A 23,776-nucleotide genomic window follows, 5' to 3' on the forward strand; every position below is an offset into this window, starting at 1 on the left:
TCAGTTTACTACAGAGGCTATCAGAAACATCAACAGAAAAGTCCACACAAAGCAGCAAGCCTGACATCAGCAGGGTAGAAAGAGGTCAAGCAGACAGGTGTTTCCTCACCCTTCTGAGCCGCTTCTGACCTAATAAAAGAGGAGGGCCATGGAGCAGGCCAAGGACCCAGGGGTGCCTGGCTTGTGGGTGAACAACAAACTGCTGACTCAGATGCACCCACACCTTTGAAGGTCACAGTTCCCAGTTCCCTCCTAGTGTTTGAAGGGAGGGTGGAGGCAGGGAGAAAAGTGGGAAAGGCATTGTGGTCAGGGAAGATTGGCTGCTAGAACAGTGGTTCTCAACCTTCCTAAAGCTGAGACTCTTTTTTAAAAGTCTTTTTTATAATTTACCCTTAATCTTTACTTTATTTTTTTTTTTACAATCCAGACTTTATTCCTCCTCCCAGTCCACCCTTTGACTGTTCCACATCCCACACCTCCCATCCCCATCTCCAGCAGGATGTCCTCACTCTATCAGACCTTCCCATTCCCTGGGGCCCCAAGTCTCTCAGGGGTTAGGTGCCTCTTCTCTGACTGAGTCCAGACCCGGCAGTCCTCTGCTGTGTATGTGTCGGGACCTCATATCAGCCTCTGTATGCTGCCTGGTTTGTGGTCCAGTGTCTGAGCGATTTCAGGGGTCAAGATTAGTTGAGACTGCTGGTCCTCCTTCAGGGTTGCCCTCCTCCTCAGCTTCCTCCAGCTTTTCCCTAATTCATTCACAGGGGTCAGCAGCTTCTGTCCATGGTTGGATGCAAATATCTCTTTCAGCCTCTTGTTGGGTCTTTTGAAGGGCAGTCATGATAGGTCCCTTTCTGTGGGTCCTTAGCCTCAGTAATATTGTCAGGCCTTGGTCCTCCCCTTGAGCTGGATCCCAAATTGGGCCTGTTGTCACTGGATATTCTGTTCCTCAGGCTCTTCTCCATTTTTGTCCCTGTAGTTCCTTCACACAGGAGCAATTCTGGGTCAGAGATTTTGACTGTGGGATGGCAACCCCATCCATCAACTTGATGCCCTGTCTCTCTACTGGACGTGGGTTCCACCAGTTCCCTCTCCCCACTGTAGGGCATTCCAGATCCTTTAGTGTAGTTCCTCATGCATACTGCAGTGACCTCCAAGCAGAACATGATTTCTGTTGCTACTTACTAGCTGTAACGTTGCTACCCTTATGAACTGTCGTTATTATCTGTGCTTTCCAGTGGTTTTAGGCAACCCCTGTGAAAGACCCCCAATAAGGGGTCGAGACCCACAGGTTGAGAACATCTGCACTAGACGCTGGCTATGAACTAAAAACTCAAGTATTGTTCCAACCCCACTATGGTGATGGCATTTTTTTAAACAGAGGGCATTGCCCAGCTGCCTTCTTCTAGATGGAGCTAGCTGGCTCCCTTCTACCTCCTTCTTCCACAGGCAAACCTCTTCAGTCATTCAGAGATAAACACGAAAGGAAAGACAGGCATCTGAGGACTTCCAAAGACTGTAGCATCAGTTTGTCATCAATTTTCCTGTATTGATGTGGAATTTTGAAAGGTTTCACTAGCCTAATGTTTACCTTTGTGGCTGAGTTGTGTTCTCAAACTTCTTCTTTCCACATTCTCTGTCTGTCTGTCTATCTATCCATCCATCCTTCCATCCATCCATCCTCTATCTATCTATCTATCTATCTATCTATCTATCTATCTATATCCATCATTCAATTCATCCATCCATCAATCCATTCATCCACCCACCCATCCATCCATTCATCCACCCATCTGTCTGTGTATCTATCTATCTATCTATCTATCTATCTATCTATCTATCTATCCATCCATCCATCCATCTATCTATCCATCCTTCCTTCCATCCATCCATCCTTCCATCTATCTATCTATCCATCCATCCATCATTCAATTCATCCATCCATCAATCCATCCACCCACCCATCCATCCATTCATCCACCTATCTGTCTGTGTATCTATCTATCTAGCCATCTATCTATCTAGCCATCCATCCATCCATCCATCCATCCATCCTTCCATCATCTATCTATCTATCTATCTATCTATCTATCTATCTATCTATCCATCCATCATTCAATTCATCCATCCATCAATCCATCCATCCACCCATCCATCCATTCATCCACATATCTATCTGTCTGTGTATCTATCTGTCTGTCTGTCTGTCTGTCTGTCTGTCTATCCATCCATCCATCCATCCATCCAGGCACACACCCACCCATCCATCCATCAATCCATCCATCCATCCACATATCTATCTATCTATCTATCTATCTATCTATCTATCTATCTACCTACCTACCTACCTGAGGTAAGTGCACCATCACCCAGCCTCACCCTGAGCCTGGACAAAGAGGGAGGGGCTGTGCTAAACCCATGGCTACCACAGCCTGCTTGCTCAGCAGCTTCAGAGACCCAGGCTTCATGTGCAGTTTTCTCTGCCCACACTGTCCCTACACTGTGGAAATAATGTGATTGATTGGTTGGTTGGTGGTTTATTGATCCTGCCTGTGTGCACCTGTGGAGGTCAGAGGTGTCTGAGTCGTCTCATCAGCCCTGGTTTGGGGTTTTTGGTTTTTTATTTTCTTTATAACTTACAGTAAGTGGGCAACAGGTGAAGAGTAGCCCAGCATCAGGACGCTAAGGAGCGCACTAGCAGTTTCGTTTGTGGCGTGCAGTGGCTCACAGTCAGCTCCTGGGTTATTAAATGGCACTGAATGAACGCTATTGCACATACATTTCTGCTCTCGGGATTGATTATTTTCTGGGGTGTAAGTTCCTAGAATTAGAAAAATTGCAGGGCACAGGAGTTTATGTGCCCATAGTTTTTAAAGACACAGCAGTTGTTGGGAAGTCACTGACTATTGAATTTAGCCACGTTTGTGCAATGCATATAAGTTTTTAATATTTTTAAAAAATTTAACTTATTTTTCAGGCTGAAGAGATGACTTGGCCATTAAAAGCTAAGCTCATAGTTTTAATATGTGTATATGTGTGTATGTGTACATATGTGTGTATGTATGTATGTGAGTGTTTGACTGTGCTTGTCTTTATTTGTGTATGTGCATATATGTGTACACACATGTGTGTATGCGTAAGTCTATATGTGTGTATGTGTATATTATATGTGTGTGTGTGTGTGTGTATGTTTGTGCATATGTGTATGCCTGCGAGTGAAGATGCCTACAGAGGCCAGAAGATCCCCCAGAGGTTCGTGATCCCCCAGAGCTGGACTTACAGGCAGTTGTAAGCTGCCCAGCATAGATGCTGGGACCCCAACTCAGGTCCTTTGAAAAAGCAAGTGTAAGCTCTCAATGGATGGGTAATGTCTCCAGCCCTTATATAGAGTTTGTTTAGGTTTGTTCTAGGTATATAATTTACTTTGCCCATACTCACTTGTGTCTACAGGATTTTGAAACATGTGTTTCCTTTTCTTTGGACAGAACCAGGAGCCAGAATAACATCCCAGTTGCACACATCAAGGAGCTCTGCAGGTAAAAAGCAACCAGTCAATGTAGACTTCCTGTGTGCCTGGTATGATTAGGGACGGTGGTGGCTTTAGGGGTAAGGGAGGAAGCTTCCTGTCAGCATAGAAAGGTCAGAGTGCATCCCCTTGCTACTGTTAGCTGGATTGCTTCAGCTTCTCATGGCTAAAATGGTTAACGCAGTGACTGTCAAGATGATGGACAGGAGGAACTGAGCTCTGTGTGAATCCACCAACCTTCCTCCTCTATTTTCTCCCCTCCTCCTCCTGCTTCATGATAAGACAGGGAATCTCTTGGTTTTCAGCTCCAAATCTGACAAAGCTTTAACACCTAAGGTAGGTCATGGGTGCTCTCTAGGCAGGCTCTTCATTGGAATTGATTAGAATTTGCAAGCTTGACTGCAAGGGGCAGATGTAGAAAACAATGAGCAATGAGCTTCAGTAGAATAAAGGTTCTATTCTCTCAGAGATGGAGAAGAGGGAGAAGGAAAGGAGAGAGGGGGGCAGGGAGGGGAGGAAAGGAAGGATCCTGGGTGCTTCTGGGAAAGGTCTGACAAGCAATCCCTTTAGAAATCCCGCTGCCTTTCCCTTCCAAGTATTCAAAGAGCCCAGTCAGAGCCCAGCCACTTCCCCAACCCTGCTCCCATTGTCTGGGCCACTTTGGTTTCAACCCCAGCTCTCCTGTTCCTACTTGCTTCCTGTTCACCTGCAAAGAAGCCTTCTGCGAATCCATCTTACCAAGAGTCAAGGCATGCAAGACACTGACTGACCTGCCTCACTACTGCCTTACATTACCTCAGACCCCGTGGCTGCTGCCCTCTGCCCTTCTTATGCACTTTGCACTTACTGTTATGACATTCAGAACTGATCTTCCACAGATCTGTCACTTCATGGACGGATCCATCCCTCCACTCAAGTTTGCTCACCCCACACCTTGTCACTTGTCTCATAAAAATGTTCACTTGCTGTGTTTACTTCTATTATCTGTCACCCCTCCTCAGCCTCTGTCACTTGAGCTCAGTGTAAGGGTAGAGTTTCTGTTTTGTTTACTAATGCATAGTACCTGGATATTGAATGGATAAATTAGAACCGGGGAAAGTGAAAGGGGCAAAGCTAAGAAAGGAATGAGTCTGTGCGTTGCAGGGTTTGAGTGGTTTTGTAGGCCAGCTGGGGGTTTATTTGTTATAAGACATGGTCTCACCTGGCTTCCCTGGAATTATGGAGATGAAGATAGCTCTGAACAGCCTATCCCTGCCTCCAGAGTGCTGGTATTAAACACATAGCCACTATGCTGGGCTACAGAATGCACACCAGGGATGCTTTTTGAATGGGAAAAAAGGATGCGATGTTAGTGTTATTTAAAAGTTTTTTGTAAGTGGGGCATAGCAGTATATGCATTTAATCCCCACACTTGGATAGTAGAACTCTGTGAGTGAATCTGAGGCTAGCCTAGTCTACAAGACCAGTCCAGGACAGCCAGGACTACACAGAAGAAAAAGAGTTTTGTTTTTTTTTGTTTGTTTGTTTTTTAGTTCTTATTTGTTTTTTTTTTTTTTTGAGACGGGATCTCACATGCAAACCCTACATACAGTCAAGGTTGCCCTTAGACTACTGACCTCACTTTCTGTGTCTTGAGTGTTGGGACTGCACACCTGGATCAATATCCGGTATTTTATGGAGAAAAAGAATCTGCAGAATCTTCAAGAAGCAGTAAAGCAAACGCACCAGGCAGTAGTACTTTAGAAGCTATAACGGGATCAATGATCAATGATCATAATGGAAGATGCTCTGAAAGGTGTTTTGTTGGAGAAAGAGCTTCGAGCTCTGGAACCCCATGCAGCCTGTCCCCAGCTACTGGCTACTCACATGCCCACCACCAGGCTGGCGCCCTCCAGCACTGCCAGGCTGCGCAGCTCAGACCCTGTCAGATATAGCTCTCCGAGGGAGCACACCAGCACCACTTGCTGTGCGTTCTCCAGCAGGAGGCGGTGACCATTCATCTTGGTCGTCCTAGCCTCTGGCGGATTGCAAGGACAGTAGAGCCTGCGAGCTGTGGCTCCTGGGGGGAGCATGACTGGGCAGAGCTGGGTGGGGCAGGAGCTCCACAGCAGCAGGTGCCCAAGACCCAGGCAGTGCCAACCAATAGGGCTGGAATAAAACTAGAATAAACTTTATTGTGGAGGCCAGTCTTTTCAACTCCTCTTTTCAGGTTTTGAGTAAAGGACGTGATGATTACATCACCCCCTCCCCAACTCCTAGCTTTTGGATTCAAAACAAAACAAAGTTGAAATTTAGCCATGGGAGCTATCACGTTGGAAGAGGTAGCTACTGTGCGGTGGCCGAGCGAATTGCTGGGAAGGGCTCGCACAGGGACACCAGTAATGTGAATATTTGTGTGTGTGTGTGTGTGTGTGTGTGTGTGTGTGTGTGTGTGTGTGTGTGTGTCTGTTAGAGATAGTGACAGAAACAGACAGACAGATATGTGGATGAATGGATGGGTGGGCAGGTAGGTGGATGGATGGAGAGAGAGAGAGAGAGAGGGAGAGAGAGAGATGTGGATTGTTGGATGGATGGATAGGTGGATAGATAGATGGATACGTGGATAGATGTATGGGTGGGGGGATGGATGGATTGATGGATAGAATGATGGATAGATAGATAGATAGATAGATAGATAGATGGATGGATGGATGGATGGGTGGGTGGATGCATGGATGGATGGATAGATAGATAGATAGATAGATAGATAGATAGATAGATAGATAGATAGATAGATAGGTGAATGGTGGATGGATGGATGGGTGAGTGGGTGGGTGGGTAGATAGATAGACAGAAAGAAGGACAGACTTGTGAGTGGGTGGATGGATAGATAGATAGATAGATAGATAGATAGATAGATAGATAGATAGCATGAAAAGAAGAAGTTTGAGAACACAACTAAGCAGGGAAGGTAAATAACAGGCTAGTGAAATCTTTAAAATTTCCACATCGATACAGGAAAATTAATGACAAAATGATGCTACAGTCTTTGGAAGTCCTGAGATGCCTGTCTTTCCTTTCGTGTTTATCTCCTGAATGACTGAGGAGGTTGGTCTGTGGAAGAAGGACGTAGAAGGGAGCCAGCTAGTTCCATCTACAAGAAGCCAGCTGGACAATGTCCTCTGTTTAAAGAAATGCCACCACCCTGGTGGTATTTGAACAAGAGTTGAGTTTTTAGTTCATAGCCAGCATCTAGTCCAGATGTTCTCAACCTGTGGGTCTTGACCCCTTATTGGGGGTCTTTCACGGATGTTGCCTAAAACCACTGGAAAGCACAGATAATAACGACAGTTCATAAGGGTAGCAACGTTACAGCTAGGAAGTAGCAACAGAAATTGTTTTCTGCTTGGAGGTCACCGCAGCATGCATGAGGAACTACACTAAAGGATCTGGAATGCCCTACAGTGGGGAGAGGGAACTCCTAGAGCTCACCTCCAGTAGAGAGACAGGGCATCAAGTGAAGGATGGGGTCGCCATCCCACAGTCAAAACCTCTGACCCAGAATTGCTCCTGTGTGAAGGAACTACAGGGACAAAAATGGAGAAGAGCCTGAGGAAAAGGAAGTCCAGTGACAAGAGGCCCAAATTGGGATCCAGTTCAAGGGGAGACCCCAACACCTGACACTATTACTGATGCTATGGAATGCTCACCAAAAGGGGTATGACTGCCCTCCAAACTACCGAACAAGAAGCTGAAAGAGATAGATATTTGCATCTAACCAGGGACAGAAGCTGCAAATTCCTGTGAGTGAATTAGGGAAAAGCTGGAGAAAGCTGAGGAGGAGGGCGACCCTGTAGGAGGACCAGCAGTCTCAACTAATCTTGACCCCTGAAATCGCTCAGACACTGGACCATAAACCAGGCACTTTTCTCTGCCCACTCTGTCCCTACACTGTGGCAATAATGTGATTGATTGGTTGGTTGGTGGTTTATTGATCCTGCCTGTGTGCACCTGTGGAGGTCAGAGGTGTTTGAGTCGTCTCATCAGCCCTGGTTTGGGGTTTTTGGTTTTTTATTTTCTTTATAACTTACAGTAAGTGGGCAACAGGTTAAGAGTAGCCCAGCATCAGGACGCTAAGGAGCGCACTAGCAGTTTCGTTTGTGGCGTGCAGTGGCTCACAGTCAGCTCCTGGGTTATTAAATGGCACTGAATGAACGCTATTGCACATACATTTCTGCTCTCGGGATTGATTATTTTCTGGGGTGCAAGTTCCTAGAATTACAAAAATTGCAGGGCACAGGTGTTTGTGTGCCCATAGTTTTTAAAGCCAGAGAGTTGTTGGGAAGTCACTGACTATTGAATTTAGCCACATTTGTGCAATACATAAAAGTTTTTCATTTTTTTAAAAAATTATTTTATTTTTCAGGCTGAAGAGATGACTTGGCCATTAAAAGCTAAGCTCTTAGTTTTAATTATGTCTATATGTGTGTGCATGTGTATGTGTGTGTGTGTGTGTGTTTGTATGTATCTTTATGTGTGTTCTGACTGTGCTTGTCCTTATGTGTGTATGTGCATATATATGTACATACGTGTGTGTATGTGTGAGTCTGTATGTGTGTATATGTGTTTGTACATGTGTGGATATGTGTAGATATATGTTTATGTCTGAGTGTGTGTGTATGTGTGTATTGTGTATATGTGTGTTGTGTATATGTGTGTGCATGTGAGTGAAACTGCCTACAGAGGCCAGGAGAGGGTTCATGATCCCCCAGAGCTGGACTTACAGGCAATTGTAAGCTGCCCAGCATAGATGCTGGGACCCCACCTCAGGTCCTCTGAAAGAGTAAATGTAAGCTCTCAATGGATGGGTCATGTCTCCAGCCCATATACAGTTTGTTTAGGTTTGTTCTAGGTATATAGTTTACTTTACCCATACTCACTTATGTCTACAGGATTTTGAAACATGTGTTTCTTTTTCTTTGGACAGAACCAGGAGGCAGAATATCATCCCAGTTGCAAACATCAAGGAGTTCTGGAGGTAAAAAGCAACCAGTCGATGTAGACTTCCTATGTGCCTGGTATGATTAGGGACCGTGGTAGCTTTAGGGGTAAGGGAGGAAGCTTCCTGTCAGCATAAAAAGGTCGGAGTGCATCCCCTTGCTACTGTTAGCTGGATTGAGTCAGCTTCTCATGGCTAAAACGGTTAGCCCAGTGACTCTCATGATGAAGGACAGGAGGAGCTGAGCTCTATGTGAATCTGCCAGCCTTTCTCCTCCATTTTCTCCCCTCCTCCTGCTTCATGATAAGACAGGGAATCTCTAGAATCCCTAGAAGCTCCAAGTCTTACAAAGCTTTAACACCTAAGGTAGGTCATGGGCGCTGTCTAGGTGGGCTCTTCATTGGAATTGATTAGAATTTGCAAGCTTGACTGCAAGGGGCGGATGCATAAAACAATCAGCCTCAAAGTCATAATGGTTCTATTCTCTCAGAGGTGGAGAAAGGGGGGAAGGAAGATGGAGGCGGAGAGGGGAGGAAAGGAAGGATCCTGGGTGCTTCTGGGAAAGGTCTGACAAGCAATCCCTTTTGAAATCCCACTGGCTTTCCCTTCCAAGTATTCAAAGAGCCCAGCCAGAGCCCAGCCACTTCCCCAACCCTGTTCCCATTGTCTGGGCCACTTTGGTTTCAACCCCAGCTCTCCTGTTCCTACTTGCTTCCTGTTCACCTGCAAAGAAGCCTTCTGCGAATCCATCTTACCAAGAGTCAAGGCATGCAAGACACTGACTGACCTGCCTCACTACTGCCTTACATTACCTCAGACCCCGTGGCTGCTGCCCTCTGCCCTTCTTATGCCCTTTGCACTTACTGTTATGACATTCAGAACTGATCTTCCACAGATCTGTCACTTCATGGACGGATCCATTCCTCCACTCGAGTTTGCTCACCCCACACCTTGTCACTTGTCTCATAAAAATGTTCACTTGCTGCGTTTACTTCTATTATCTGTCGCCCCTCCTCAGCCTCTGCCACTTGAGCTCAGTGTAAGGGTAGAGTTTCTGTTTTGTTTACTAACGCATAGTACCTGAGTATTGCCCTTCCTGGGTGTTTATTGAATGGATAAATTAGAACCAGGCAAACAGAAAGGGGCAAAGCTAAGAAATGAATGTGTCTGTGTGTCACAGGTAGAGTAATAGTCCCCAAATATGTGTACATCATCTTCCTTGGAACCTGTGAACATGTTACTTGACACAAGAGAGACTTTTAAAGTGTGATTAACTTAAGGAACTTGACTTGGGAAGAATATTCTGGATTGTCTGATGGGCACAAAATGGAGGCAGTTGTATCTTAGATGGGTATGCCAATGTGGCCATGGAAATAGTGGACGGATTTGTGCTGAATATCGATGAAGAGGCTACAGCCAGGGTGTGTAGGCATAATCTAACAGCAGAAGACATAAGCAGAGTGTACCTAGAGCCTCCAGAGAAACACACCCTTTTAAACTGGCCTTTTCAGGCTCCTGATCCCTAGAACTTCAAGCCAGGGCATCTGTTGTGCTGTCACAGCCTCTACGGGACACTAATGGTTCTGAAAGGTTCCTTATCAGCCATGATGCGAATCTTCAGAGCCCAGAGGGAAATATGGCTGAGCTTGGGGTAACTCGGGTTCAGCTAATGACTCGTGCCAAACTGGCAGACTGTAGATCTCAGGCCCAAGGTCCATCTTGCCCTAGAGCCTGCAGAAGGGTCAGGCAGGAGGCTAAGGGTAGATTCTCATATACACTGTGGGTATAAGGTGCTATTCAGGGATACAATATTAATATTGCCCCCTAAAGGTCAGTCTAGCAAGAAGCTGAAAATAGGAACATATTTCAAAAAGGGTCTTCCCAGAACTAATTCAAGGATCATGGATTTGTGGTTGGTCCATCTCAAATACAACTTGTGGGGATGTGCTTCTGCAGGCAAATCTCTGAGTTCAAGGCTAGGTAGATCTACATGGTCAGTTCCAGGACATCTAAGGGTTACATAGTAAGGCCCTGTCCCCAAAATCAAAACAACACCCCAGTAAATGCAACGAGTGATTAAATGCATTAAATGCAACTAGCTATAGGAGACTAGAGGTGAAGAGAGGGCAGGTGGGGTATGTCCCTCTGAAGCTGTCAGTGGTCTCATTGGATATCTGGGATCCGTTCTTGTTCTATGGTAAGGGACACTGGATGGACTCAGGCAAAGTCAAGGTCTAAGTCCAGAAAATAGCCAGTGGAGAGGCTACACACTGTGAGAAAAGGGCTCAGGGGATTATAGAGCAACCCTCAAGCTGGACTTGGAAAAGCTGGTGTCAGAGAGTCTGTCCCAGCACACAGGCCTGAGCCCAGGGGAGCTAACAGGATCAGCCTCAGTCTGTTCATCATGGGTGGCGATCCAAGACGAAATGACTCAGTTCAAACAGCAAGGCGCCCGAGAGAGAGAGAGAGAGAGAGAGAGAGAGAGAGAGAGAGAGAGAGAGGTGGCTACTTCTCCCTCCTCAGCCTATTGTCTTATTCAAGCTCTCCGTGGATTGGCTGATGCCCACGCATAGTGGGAAGGGCAGTCTTCTTTACCAACTCAACCAATTTGAAGGCTAAAGTGACCTGGAAAACCCCTCACAGACACCCCCAACATAACGTCTAATTTAGGCAAACCGCAGCCCCAGTCAAGTCCACACATGAAGCTAAGCACCACTCAGCTCTCTCTGCTGAGTCGGAGCCTGTTGGTCATGCTTTCCCACAGCTTTGCACTCCCCAGAGCCCAGCCTTGCCTCTTCGCTGTCTGTCCTCTATCCCGTGCGTCATGGGGCCACAACGTCATCTGCGTTCTTGACATCTTTACGCCCCAAAGGGCCCGCAAGGAATCATCCGCAGTCTCTCTGCTTCTTACCAGACGTGACCCTCCCTGGTTGACACCCCCTTTCCTGGACCAGGCACATTATACTCAGTTTTCAATGCATCCGATTACCTATTGCGCATGGTACTCTATGCTCAACCCTCTAAGGAGCCGGCCGGTGTGTTCCAGAGTAGCCCCAGCATATAACACCTCTGATACCAGATGGTGTTATAGACCTCAAGTGTGAATCCCTTAGCTCTGGTTCGTGCCTCCTGACCTGCTGAGCCCTGGGGTTGTGCTGTAGAGAGTGGGTAGAGAAATGTGGCTCCTACCCGGGAGATCCAGGAGGTTTATTGCCAGGTTCAATTGGAGGGCGAGATCCATCTGAAACCCACCTTCTCAGAGACACCTGCATCACCAACTACTCCAGTTGGTGGGGGCTTTATAGTTCTGACCAATAAAGGAACTAACAACTTCCTCCCTCCCTGCCTTCCTTTCTTTCTTCTCTTCTCTTCTCTTCTCTTCTCTTCTCTTCTCTTCTCTTCTCTCTCTCTCTCTCTCTCTCTCTCTCTCTCTCTCTCCTTTCTTTTCTTTTAGATGAAGCAAAAGATGCTGAACTCAAAAAGGAAAGACCCTACAAGATCTTTTTCAAAGATCTCTTCCTTTTCAAAGAAAATGAAATTGCTGCAAGGAAAAGGGTAAGGCTTTATTAAGATCAGAACCCCCCCCCCAAAAAAAAAAGGTTAGAACCGTGTACTTTCAGCCATAGAGCTCAATAGTTTTATGGGTTAAGAGACGGTGTCAGATACTGACGCACCTTGTCCCGTGTTTGACGCCATTCTAGGAAGATAGTGTTCATGCCTAGGACAGGGCAGGGGTTCAGAGCGCGCCCCCTAGTGGGAAAAGACCGCTATGCCATTACCAACTGGCTCCAGAGCCAGGGTTCACTGTCCTCCGTGTGTCTGACACCCGGGGTTTTCATATCGCTACGTTTCTGAAACTGGGTCTAGCTTGTGCAGGGGGCATGCTGCACTTCACTGTCCGAGCACAAAGTAAAAGTAGGTCTTACCATGGGTAACACCTCGGGACCAACGAGTCCTACAGTCAAAGCTATGTGAGGGAGACAGCAGAGGGCTGCTCTGTGGATGAGAGAAGAATGGGAAGGACAGACACAGCCTTCTCTGTGGTGACAGGAGCTGAGTCCTTAAGAATAACCCAAAGTGTGCCAAAACTGTTACGGATAAACAAGTTTATGCGTGCTTTGAGGAGAGAGAAGAAAAGAGGACATGGAGAGGAAAGGGGGTTGTTTTTAGAGTGATTTGGAATAAAAAAAAATTAGCAGTGGGACTGAAATTCAACCTTTCTTCCCAAAGGTAATGGATTAGAGGACTCCCTGGCCTTCAGCGGGATGAATAAAATAGCTACAAACATGGATTGTGGTCATCTAGGGATGGCTGTGCTCTGGGCATTGTGTGCTTCGTTGAGCTTCACACACGATTAAACTGAGAGAAGTGCAAAGCAATCCAAAGACTGGGCTCTCACTGCTCTCTATGGAAGTCTGCCTTCCATTAAGTTTTCGGTTCCAGTGGGCTATGAACCTTTGAAATTCCATATTTTCCCTGCATTTAATCTGGGGAGACATTTTCCTGCCTCTGTTTCTGAGATAATTTAGAAGGCCCAACTTCCAAACATAATCCTGGTTCCCATGTGAGAAAGAGAGGATGCTGGGTCCATTCCTTCCCAGGGTAAGCTCCTGAGCTGCCTAAGGCCAAAGGCCTTTGCTATTTGCAGATGACTATTATAGCAATACGACACTTTGCTGCATTAAAATCCCTTCCATGCTCTTGCACCTTGGGCAGGAAAGAATGAAGACCCACAGCATGCATATCTACCAGAAGACGACATTTTCGTCCCGAATGAAGAGTCGCTCACACCTTGGCCAGCTGGCTTTTTTTGCGGAGGCAGGTAGCAGCTCCTATGAAAAGCTGGGGCTAGACCCCACTCTGATCCTCAGACTGACAGAAGGTGAGTGTGGTGGTTTGAAGAGGTTCAGCCTCTTCAGACTCCTGTGTTCAAATGCTTGGCTCGGAGACACGTGGCGCTACTATTTGGAGGCGTGGCCTTACCGGAGAAGGTGTGGCCTTCTTAGAGGAAGTTTGTCACTGTCGGGGGCGGGCTTTGTAGTCTTAAATGTTTAAACTATGCCCAGTGTGAAACAAATCCAGCTTCCTCCAGGCTTCCTGGTAATCAAGGTGTAGAACTCTGCTCCTTCAGCACCCACTGTGTCTGCCTACACGGGGCCATGGGCTGTGCTCCCTGCCATGATGATAATGGACTGAATCTCTGAAAGTGTAAGCTGGGCCCAATTCAATGTTAGCTTTTGTAAGAGTTGCCATGGTCACGGTGTCTCTTCACAGCAACTTAAATCCTAAGACAGTAAGTCAACGTTAGTCTTAGTCATTCAGATAGATAGATAGATAGATAGATAGATAGATAGATAGATAGATAGATGATAGAAACAGATGATACAAAGATAGATAGATTGATAGATAGATGATAGAAACAGATGATACAAAGATAGATAGATAGATAGATAGATAGATAGATAGATAAATGTTTCATATATATATATGGATAACTTGGTATTTTATATACATATATAGACATATGATTACATATTATATATATAATTTATTTATTTATTGTTTTATGCACGTTGGTCTTTCACCTACATGTGGGTGGGAGTCAGGTCCCCTGGAGCTGGAGTTACAGGCAGCTATAAGCTCCCATGTGGGTGCTGGAATGGAACCCGGGACCTCTGGAAGAGCAGCCTGTGCTGTTAACCACTAAGCCATCTCTCCAGCCCCTATTCTTAGTCTTAAGACGTTGTTTTTGATATTTGCCATTCATCGTAGGTTTGGGAGATTTTCTGGTGCTGAAAGAGAGAGAATCAATGCTTCTCTACTGCTGTGAGAAGCCTACCAGAGACAACAACATGAAGCCCCCCCCCCTTTTTTTTTCTTTGGTTTTTTTCTCTGTAGCCCTGGCTGTCCTGGAACAATTGCTACAGACTAGATTGGCCTGGAACTCAGAGATCTATCTGCCTCTGCATCTGTTGAGAGTTTAGGCCAACACAGACATTCTTAAAGTCAAAAGGAAAGTCTTTATTGCTGGACAGTGGCTACGTGGGAACTTACCCAAAGTCTCACTCACAGCCATTTGTCTTTTATTTAAAAAACAAAACACACACACACACACACACACACACACACACACACTCACTCCTGGTTGGCATACTTCAGTTAGTTAGCAAGACGCAGAACTACAGAAGTCAAAAAAGCAAGATTAGTACATTTAGGGACTTTTCATTTGTGGAGTTTTCTAGAACTGTGAACTAGGTCTTTGTTCCCATTTTGGCATGTGTCAGGGCCTGTGTGCTGGGTTTTAAGGTCAGAATGGTGCCTCTAACACGGTGACAGTCATGTTAAGCTCTGGGGCCTGTTACAGTACAACAGGTAAGATTTGCCATAGGCTTGATTGAAAGAAGAAAGCAGCTTAAGTTAAGAAGACAGTTTCCCAGGAAGGTCTTACTTCTTCTCCTGCCTTTGGGAAGGAAGGAAGTCAATGCCAAATAATAGTGTTGACGTCGTCAACGTCGAGTAACGTGAAAACAGTAGGCCCAGCTAGCTGTACTGTTTGAGGTATGGAAATATAGGCACTTCCTAAGGTTGGAGGAGCTTTGGAGGTTCAAAATAGGCCTCAGACATAGAGCATCAGGAAACCGATGGGGCGAAATAAACTTGTCCACCATTGCAAAACCGGGCCTGGTTTAGTGACCTGGTTGTCAGAGTCATAAGCACTTCCTGCGCCTGACAGGTCAAGAAGCGCCTACACGTGAAAGTACTTTGCAGCTAAATAAGTCCAGAATGGCTCACGAGAAAAGGGACTTGGGGTTCACCAGCTCCCATGGAGGAAGCAAGCCATGAGGCTGGAGAGAGCTTAGTCAGGGGAGCTCGGCTGCTCCTGCAGAGGCCTGCGGTTTGACTCTCAGCCTCCTGACAGAGGCTCGGCACCAGTTGTAACTCCAGTCTGAAGGGATGTAATGCCTTCCTCTGACTTCCTCAGGCACCAGGCACACACGGAGTGCATGCACTTGAATGCGGGCAAAATACTCGTATGCATAAAAAAAATAAATGAATCAATCTTAAGAAAAAGACGGGCTGGCTAGATAGCTCAGTAAGCAAACGCAATGGCTGCTCTTCCAGAAGACCCGGGGTCTGTTCCTAGCACCCACATGGAGGGTCACAACTACCCGTGACTCTTGTTTTAGAGGATCAGGCACCCTCTTCTGTCCCCTTCTGGAACAAGGCACATATGTGGTGCTCAGACATACACGCAAGGGGAAACACACTTTACACCAAAAACAAAAATAAATCGATTTCTAAAAAAGCCCTTAGGATTATTTGTTTTGTTATTTTGTGCATATCCGTTGTGCCCGCGTGTATATAAGTGTGTCGGATCCCCTGGGAACGAAGGTTAACAGTCGGTTTTGAGCTTCCAGGTGGGGGTTGGGAATTGAACCTGGATCGCCTGAAAAGGTAATAAGTTCTCTGACTTGCGGAGCCAAGTTTCCAGACCCCCAAAACATCTTTAAAAAGACGAAGCAGACAGCGCTAATCGATCTAGACCATCTCGTAGATGTACGAGTGACTGAATAGCAGTGACTGGCAGGCAATAGTTGGGTCCAGCTACAGCATCGGGTCTAGGAGATCCCTGGGCTCCATCTTGTGTCTCCATGTTGAATCTTGGGCCATCGAGAACATGTAAAGCCACAAGCGACATATCTACAGTTCCTTGCAAAAGAGGTGACAGTCCTCGCCACCCCGGCAGTCCTCAGATAACTAGAAACCACAGCTTTGAGGGTGACCCAGCCCTCCTCTGTGTCATTGATGTGGAATGGATCACTTCTGGCCTCTTAAGACCAAATGCCATAGGACGGGCTCCTCCACAGGAAAAGAGTCCAACTTTACTCTTATGCATCATCTGAGGCTCTCTCAACAATGTGGCAGGTTGTGCTGACAAGCAATATGGAGTTTTCACTTAAAGACATCTCCCTCTAACTGCATCTGAAATAAAGAACTGATCTGAGTGAGGTCACTTTTCCCCAACCTTACAGTCTCTGTATGAATTCTGATTTTAAAATATTTTATATGTATTGATATGTAGTATATAACACACATTATATATATATATATATGTTTTATATATACACACACACACACACACACACGTGTGTGTGTGTGTGTGTGTGTGTGTGTGTAAAATAAGCCAGTGGTCCTACTTGGGGACTCTCGATTCTTTTTTTTTTTTTTTTTTTTTTTTTTTTTTTTTTTTGTTAATTTTTTTTTTTAAAGATTTATTTATTTATTATATATAAGTACACTGTAGCTGTCTTCAGATACACCAGAAGAGGGCATCGGATCTCTTTACAGATGGTTGTGAGCCACCATGTGGTTGCTGGGAATTGAACTCATGACCTCTGGAAGAGCAGTCGGGTGCTCTTAACCTCTGTGCCATATCTCCAGCCCCGACTCTCGATTCTTGTATTTCTGTGTTTGCACTAGTGGCGAATGGCTAGGTCACTATCAAAGGAAATTGACAGATGCCTCAATGCTGGTGGCAGATTGGTTTCCTACACCTGCTCATTCTCTACACCGTGGCAGTGAGACTCTGACTTTGCTTTGAGAGGAAATACCTGTAGGCCAGATGTGAAGGAGCACTCCTGCAGTGCCAGAACTCAGGGAGCAGAAGCAGGAGAATCAGAGTTCAAGGTCATCTTCTGCTCTAGAACAAGTTTGAGGCCAGCAGGAGTTACTGGAGATCCTATCCAAAAAAAGAAAGAAAGAAAGGAAGAAAGAAAGAAAGAGGGAAAGAAAGAAAGGAAGGAAGGAAGAGAAAAAGAAAGAAAGAAAGAGAAAAAGGAAGGAAGGAAGAAAGAAAGAAAGAGAAAAAGAAAGAAAGGAAGGAAGGAAGAAAGAAAGAAAGAGAAAAAGAAAGAAGGGAAGGAAGAAAGAAAGAGAAAAAGAAAGAAAGGAAGGAAGGAAGGAAGGAAGAAAGAAAGAAAGAAAGAAAGAAAGAAAGAAAGAAAGTGGAAAAGGAAGAAAGAAAGAGAAAACAAAGCCACAGAGCGGGCAGTGGTAGCGAAGCCACACTTTTAATCCCAGCACCGGGAGGCAGAGGCAGGCGGATCACTGAGTTTGAGGCCAGCTTGGTCTACAGAGTGAGTTCCAGGGCTGTGCAGAAAAACCCTGTCTGGACAAACAAGAACAAAAGCAAACACACCAACAACTCTGAACAGGCTGTGTTGCAGGCTCCGTCAGCCCCAGATATGTCTCACTGTGCTTCAAAACACCAGTGCCTGGGAAGGAGGTGTTTGGGAAGACAACTGTGGAAACTCGGGCCAGATATAAGACGGTGTTGAGGGATTGTTGGTTTGTTGGGGGTGGAAACGCTACTGTTTAAATTCTCTGATAAAGTTACACACTAAAGCTCAGAGATCGACTAGTCTAAGATGTTTTGTTGATTTTCAGAATATTCTAGTGGGGGGAAAAGTTGGGGAGGGTTATCAACAGGTAGGAACTAAAATATATCGGCGACGTCGAAGCAGCTGAACTTCAGGATGCGCTGCTATGAATGTCAGCGACTTCTAGTTAGTGCAGTATTAAAAATATAGCTGTTTCTGGGTGTTAATCACTCGGGTGTGTTATATTTGATCTGCAACAAAATGCGGTTGGATGTCTTTAACTAATCTTTGCAGAAGAAGACGGCTCAGGGAGGCGGGGTCATCTCACATCTCTCCGAGGCTCCCTGCAATGGATGTTTGTTAACGACTATAACAATCACCGTGGTTTTCATGACTGGTTATAAAATGAATGGCGCATCCCAAGTGCATTGCGTGAACAATAGCAACTCGTAGTGGTTGAGAAACCGCTGTGTGTTTTATGTCCTACGCGGGCGACCTTATGCTCTCAAAATAAGCCACATTGAGCTGGCAGTGGCTTCCCATGCCAGGGGTTTAAATTCTCAGTCACTTCTTGGGTTTGTTGCCTGGGTCTCTTCTAAAGGAGCAGTCACAGCCAGGACATCACAGGGGTCTGCAGCTAAGGGATCTTGAAGCTTCTTGGTAGTCACATAGCCCCACATCTGTTCCGTGACCAGCATGTCGACAGCCATGAGCTGTGGGTGGAAGAACAGTCTTCACACAGATGAGGAAACTGGGGCACAGAGAGAGCGGCGGTCTCTCTCCCAGTTAGAGGCAGAAACCCCGTGCATCTGTGGGGAGACAGGAGCCCAAGACAAGGCCCTCTGCTTGTTTAGGAAGTAGTATTTCTATTTACATGGTTAGCGAGAAACTGTACTCTATGTCTATGCACACTCTGTCGGTTTCACGGAGAATGAATGTGGAAATGTAGCATTTTCCAAAATGAAGAAAACGTGAGGGCTGGAGAGATGGCTCAGCGGTTAAGAGCACTGACTGCTCTCCCAGAGGTCCTGAGTTCAATTCCCAGCAACCACATGGTGGCTCACAGCCATCTGTAATGGGATCTCATGCTCTCTTCTGGTGTGTCTGAAGACGGCAACAGTGGACTCATATAAATAAAATGAATAAATAGACCTTTAAAAAAAAAGAAAAAAGAAAAAAGAACTATCATTAAAAAAAAAACAAAAAAACAAAACAAAAACAAAAAAAAAAAAAAAGAAAACGTGAATGTTTTTTGGAATTCCTTGCCGGTTCCCTGCAGGGTAAAACTGGCTGTCATCCTTTCCAAACTAGTTACGTTACCGGAGGGCAGAGCTCTTTTGCTGAGTCTGGATTCGCAGCGTATGTGATGACGCTTACTCTTTGAAAGCTAGCAGTCTAAACATACGTCTGTGTCAATGTTTTCTCCAGGCGCGGACAGAAAGAGGACCGTCCACGAGTTTATTAACGACCAACGAGACAGATTTCTACTTGAGGTATGAAAAGCAAGTTCTTTCTCCTGTTAGCCAGACTTCTTGCATAGCATTGCCAGGTAATGCTTGCCTTGGCGTTAGATTTTTCCCTCACAGTCTATTGCCTGAACGAATGGCGCGTTCCTGTGTTTATTCACTTGAATGATATTTATTGAGTACTTATAACATGCCACAAGCCATTACAAAATTCCCTCGTGTTGGAGAACTTACCTTCACACAATCTATACCAGTGACCTGGGAAATGGTTTGTTTTTGCAGAGGACGATGTTGGGCCCCAAGATCTCTATTTTTCCCAGTTCTGTGTGGGAGTCAGAACATTCTGGAATCTTCCCACTCTCTCTATAACCACTCAGACAGGAGAGAAATGGCTTTGTCACAAGAGAAGAACACATTAGAATCAGCCAGAAGAGCCCTGTGAGACAGAGTTTAGAAGCACTCCAGATAATCGTGATTATATTTTCTTTGTTTTAATTAGATATATTTCTTTACTTACATTTCAAATGTTATTCCCTTTCCAGGTTTCCTGTCCATAAGTCCCCCCATACCCTCCCCCTCCCCCATATGGGTATTTCCCCCATCCCCCCAACATTCCCCTGCACTGGGGGTCCAACCTTGGCAGAATCAAGGGCTTCCCCTTCCACTGGTGCCCCAACCAGGCTATTCTCTGCTACATATGCAGTTGGAGCCCTGGGTCAGCCCATGTCTTTTGGTAGTGGTTTAGTCCCTGGAAGCTCTGGTTGGTTGGCATTGTTGTTTTTATGGGGTTGCAAGCTCCTTCAGCTCTTTCAATCCTTCCTCTAATTCCTCCAAAGGGGGGTCCTGTTCTCAGTTCAGTGGTTTGCTGCTAGCATTGACCTCTGTATTGGACATGCTCTGGATGTGTCTCTCAGGAGAGATCTATATCCTGTCCCTTTCAGCATGCACTTTTTAGCTTCATCAATCTTATCTAGTTTTGGTGGCTGTATATATAGGGTCCATATGAGCCACATGTGGGGCAGTCTCTGAATGGCCGTTCCTTCAGTTGCTGCTCTAAACTTTGCTTCCATATCCCCTCCTATGGATATTTTTCCCCTTTAAAGAAGGAGTGGGAGCATCATCATTTTGGTCATTCTTCTTGAGCTTCCTGTGGTCTGTGGATTGCATCCTGGGTAATTCAAGCTTTTGGGTTAATATCCACTTATCAGTGAGTGCATACTATGTGTGTTTTTCTGTGATTGGGTTACCTCACTCAGGATGATATTTTCTAGTTCATTCCATTTGCCTATGAATTTCATGAAGTCATTGTTTTTGATAGCTGAGTAATATTCCATTGTGTAGATGTACCACATTTTCTGTATCCATTCCTCTGTTGAAGGGCACCTGGGATCTTTCCAGCTTCTGGCTATTATAAATAAGGCTGCGATGAACATAGTGGAGCACGTGTCTCTTTTATATGTTGAGGCATCTTTTGGGTATATGCCCAGGAGAGGTATAGCTGGGTCCTCAGAGAGTGCAATGTCCAATTTTCTGAGGAACCTCCAGACTGATTTCCAGAATGGTTGTACCACTTTGCAATCCCACCAACAATGGAGGAGTGTTCCTCTTTCTCCACATCCTCACCAGCATCTGCTGTCACCTGAGTTTTTGATCTTAGCCATCCTGACTGGTGTGAGGTGAAATCTCAGGGTTGTTTTGATTTGCATTTCCCTTATGACTAAAGATGTTGAACATTTCTTTAGGTGCTTCTCCACCATTCTGTATTCCTCAGCTGAGAATGTTTTGTTTAGCTCTGTACCCCATTTTTAATAGGGTCATTTGTCTCCCTGCAGTCTAACTTCTTGAGTTCTTTGTATATTTCGGATATGAGCCCTGACAGTAGTGATTATTGTATCGATAACTGCCTGACGCTCGCAAACAACTTACTGTTGTTCCAATAGCGCCAGTGAACTGTGGCTGCTTATTTTGAAGCTGTGTCTGGAATAATCTCAAAGTCGTCGCCCATTCCGTTTGCTGTGCTGTGTTCAGCTTTATTTGGTTTGTAATTAAAAAAAAAGTTATGAGGCAACATTTTTAAATCCCTGGTGGCCGCTCCAAGTCATGCTTAGACAGCTCGTTCTTATCTTCGGTATCTGTATTTGCCAACAGTGCATGGCATACGTCACCACGGCCCTTCTGCTCTGCTCACTTAGAGCCTCGGCTCCAAGCGCTCTACCACCTGTTAAAGCTTGGTTGCTGCTCTGAGTCATTTCCATCTGTTCTTGCAAGGTTACAGAACCGAATGAAAACAGGGATAAGATTGCCCCAGCACTCACAGGCTACAGTAACAAAAGGGCACACTGTGTGTGTGAAGAATGACGGGGAGACTGTTTCTTTCCGTCCTGGAGGCAAAAACAAAAGAAGCACCACCCCAGGGCAAAGTTTCTCAGGCTCCCTTCTCATGGAGTCAGACTGTCACACGGTCCCCCTGTCGGCAGCAATGAACACACAGTGCAGTCAGTCAGGGATGATCTTAACATGTCTAGTCATAGAAGGTTTTATCCTGTCTTCAGGCCATGTGACAATACGTTACTTATTACCCTCGTGTGCATATTAATTTACCATAGACAGAGTAGAGACTCTGTGCACGCAACCCTGGGAGAAAAACTGCAAATCGAATCCTTTGGCTGTTGGCTTATACCTCTGTTGCCAAGCCCTAATCATTTAGAGACAGTCTGTTTCTGTTGGGGCCTTGAATGCTAGCAAATTGGTGAAAATGTTTTTGGTCTTTCCTAATTTCATAGCACACATTTTTTGGGGTATAGGCCAAAGCTAATGCTCGCCCTTGAGGCCAGCTGCAACCAACAAGAAGGAACTCAGATAAACTACGTCACACAGCTGTGCATGGAACCCATGCCTTAGCTTAGCTAATGTTAACAGTTCTTAGGTATGATTTTGGCCTCCCCTAGGAAACCTTGCTGATGTAACTGAAGTCTTGGCTGGGAGTAGATGGTTCTTGGCAGACTCTCTGGGATTTGAATGGGCCTTGTTCTCTGCTCGGGTATTTTTCCAGTCCCCCAAGCAGGTTGATAACAAGCCCCAAGTGATATAATGAAGTCAATGTATCACTAAGACTATAGCTGGAAAAAAATTGACCTTGCCCAAACAATGCCTGGCTCTAGCGTTTTTTGTCTTCTAGAAGGTGACTTATGTCACAGGTCATAAGGATGTCTTCAAGGTGAGGCTGACCACATCTGCCAGTCTTAGGATGGCCATGTCAGGAAAACCAACAATGTGGCTGTTTGGGGTCATTCCAAGAGGGTCAGGGGACTGAAGAGATATCAGTCAATTAATCTTGTCTACAGAATGAATTTTCATTGGAAATTCTGGCCAGCTAGTCTCGGTTGACTCCATGGTTGGCTGTACTGTGTGTTTATTGTTTTAGACGCAGGAATGAAACCATGGGCGGAGTCTATGGGGAGGGAGACCCAGAAGCTTTGTCTCTGGAGAGCCTCTAAACCAGTGGTTCTCAACCCGTTTGGGGGTTGCCTATCAGATAGCCTGTATATCAGGATATTTACGATTTCATAACAGTAGCAAAATTTCAGTTATGAAATAGCAACATAATAATTTTACGGTTGGGGGTTAGCACAGTGTAAGAAACTGGATTACAGGGTTGAAGCATTAGGAAGGTTGAGAATCACTGCTCTAAACCCTGCCTCATGGGGCTCTTCCTCTGGCTAACTTTAACGTTTCCTTTCCTTGTAATGATATCCCCACCCAGGAGTTTTGTGGGATCCAGAAACCTGAAGCTACTTGGGGGGCTCATCAAATTTGCCAGTGGTGTCAGTTGTGAGAGCAGATGTGGGCTGAGTCCCTCAAAATTTTCAACTTCAGTAACTTAATGATGTTTTTCTTTCTTTCTTTCTTTCTTTCTTTCTTTCTTTTTTTTTTTTTTTTTGGAGCTGGGGATCGAACCAAGGGCCTTGCGCTTGCTAGGCAAGCGCTCTACCACTGAGCTAAATCCCCAACCCTTAATGATGTTTTTAAACTCAATGGTCTCATAGCACCCTGCCTTGTTCTTTCACTCCTTTTTTCTCTGCTCCCTTACCCCTCTCTTTTTAAAAGTTTTATTTATGGGATGTGAATTTCTCACTTAGAATGTAAATGTTAATGTATTGTGAGTTTAATACTATGGACGATTTTTTTTTAATGCCAATAACTTGACATGGATGGAACAAATTCCTGGAAAGTTACAAACCATCGAAGCTTGTCCGAGAAGAAAGCACACGATAGCTTTATATCGCGGTACAGACTGAACTTTTAGGCAAAAAAGAAAGAAAAAAAAATTCCACATTCGCTGGCTGATTGTCCCAGACATTTTAAGAGAAAACCATTCTAATCTTACATAGCCTGTTAACACCAAGAATATTATCCAGATCTCTGAATA

At 45.3% G+C, this 23,776-nt stretch overlaps 1 protein-coding gene across 8 annotated transcripts in view; it reads left to right on the forward strand.

The window, feature by feature from the left end:
- Positions 1-23,776, forward strand: part of Ccdc38 (coiled-coil domain containing 38) — a 74,467-nt gene that overhangs the window by 26,535 nt on the left and 24,156 nt on the right. For 6 of the 8 annotated variants that reach the window (XM_039080091.2, XM_063264410.1, XM_063264413.1 and 3 more), the window contains 5 exons: positions 3,483-3,533; positions 8,490-8,540; positions 11,956-12,056; positions 13,218-13,383; positions 19,310-19,374. In XM_039080091.2, coding sequence (XP_038936019.2) covers positions 3,483-3,533; positions 8,490-8,540; positions 11,956-12,056; positions 13,218-13,383; positions 19,310-19,374 — 434 coding nt within the window. The remainder of the gene's footprint in view (positions 1-3,482; positions 3,534-8,489; positions 8,541-11,955; positions 12,057-13,217; positions 13,384-19,309; positions 19,375-23,776) is intronic. The other 2 variants (XM_063264412.1, XM_063264411.1) reach the window with 1 other exon arrangement.

This window comes from Rattus norvegicus, chromosome 7, assembly GCF_036323735.1.
Source record: "Rattus norvegicus strain BN/NHsdMcwi chromosome 7, GRCr8, whole genome shotgun sequence".
In the NCBI taxonomy this organism is placed as follows: domain Eukaryota; kingdom Metazoa; phylum Chordata; class Mammalia; order Rodentia; family Muridae; genus Rattus; species Rattus norvegicus.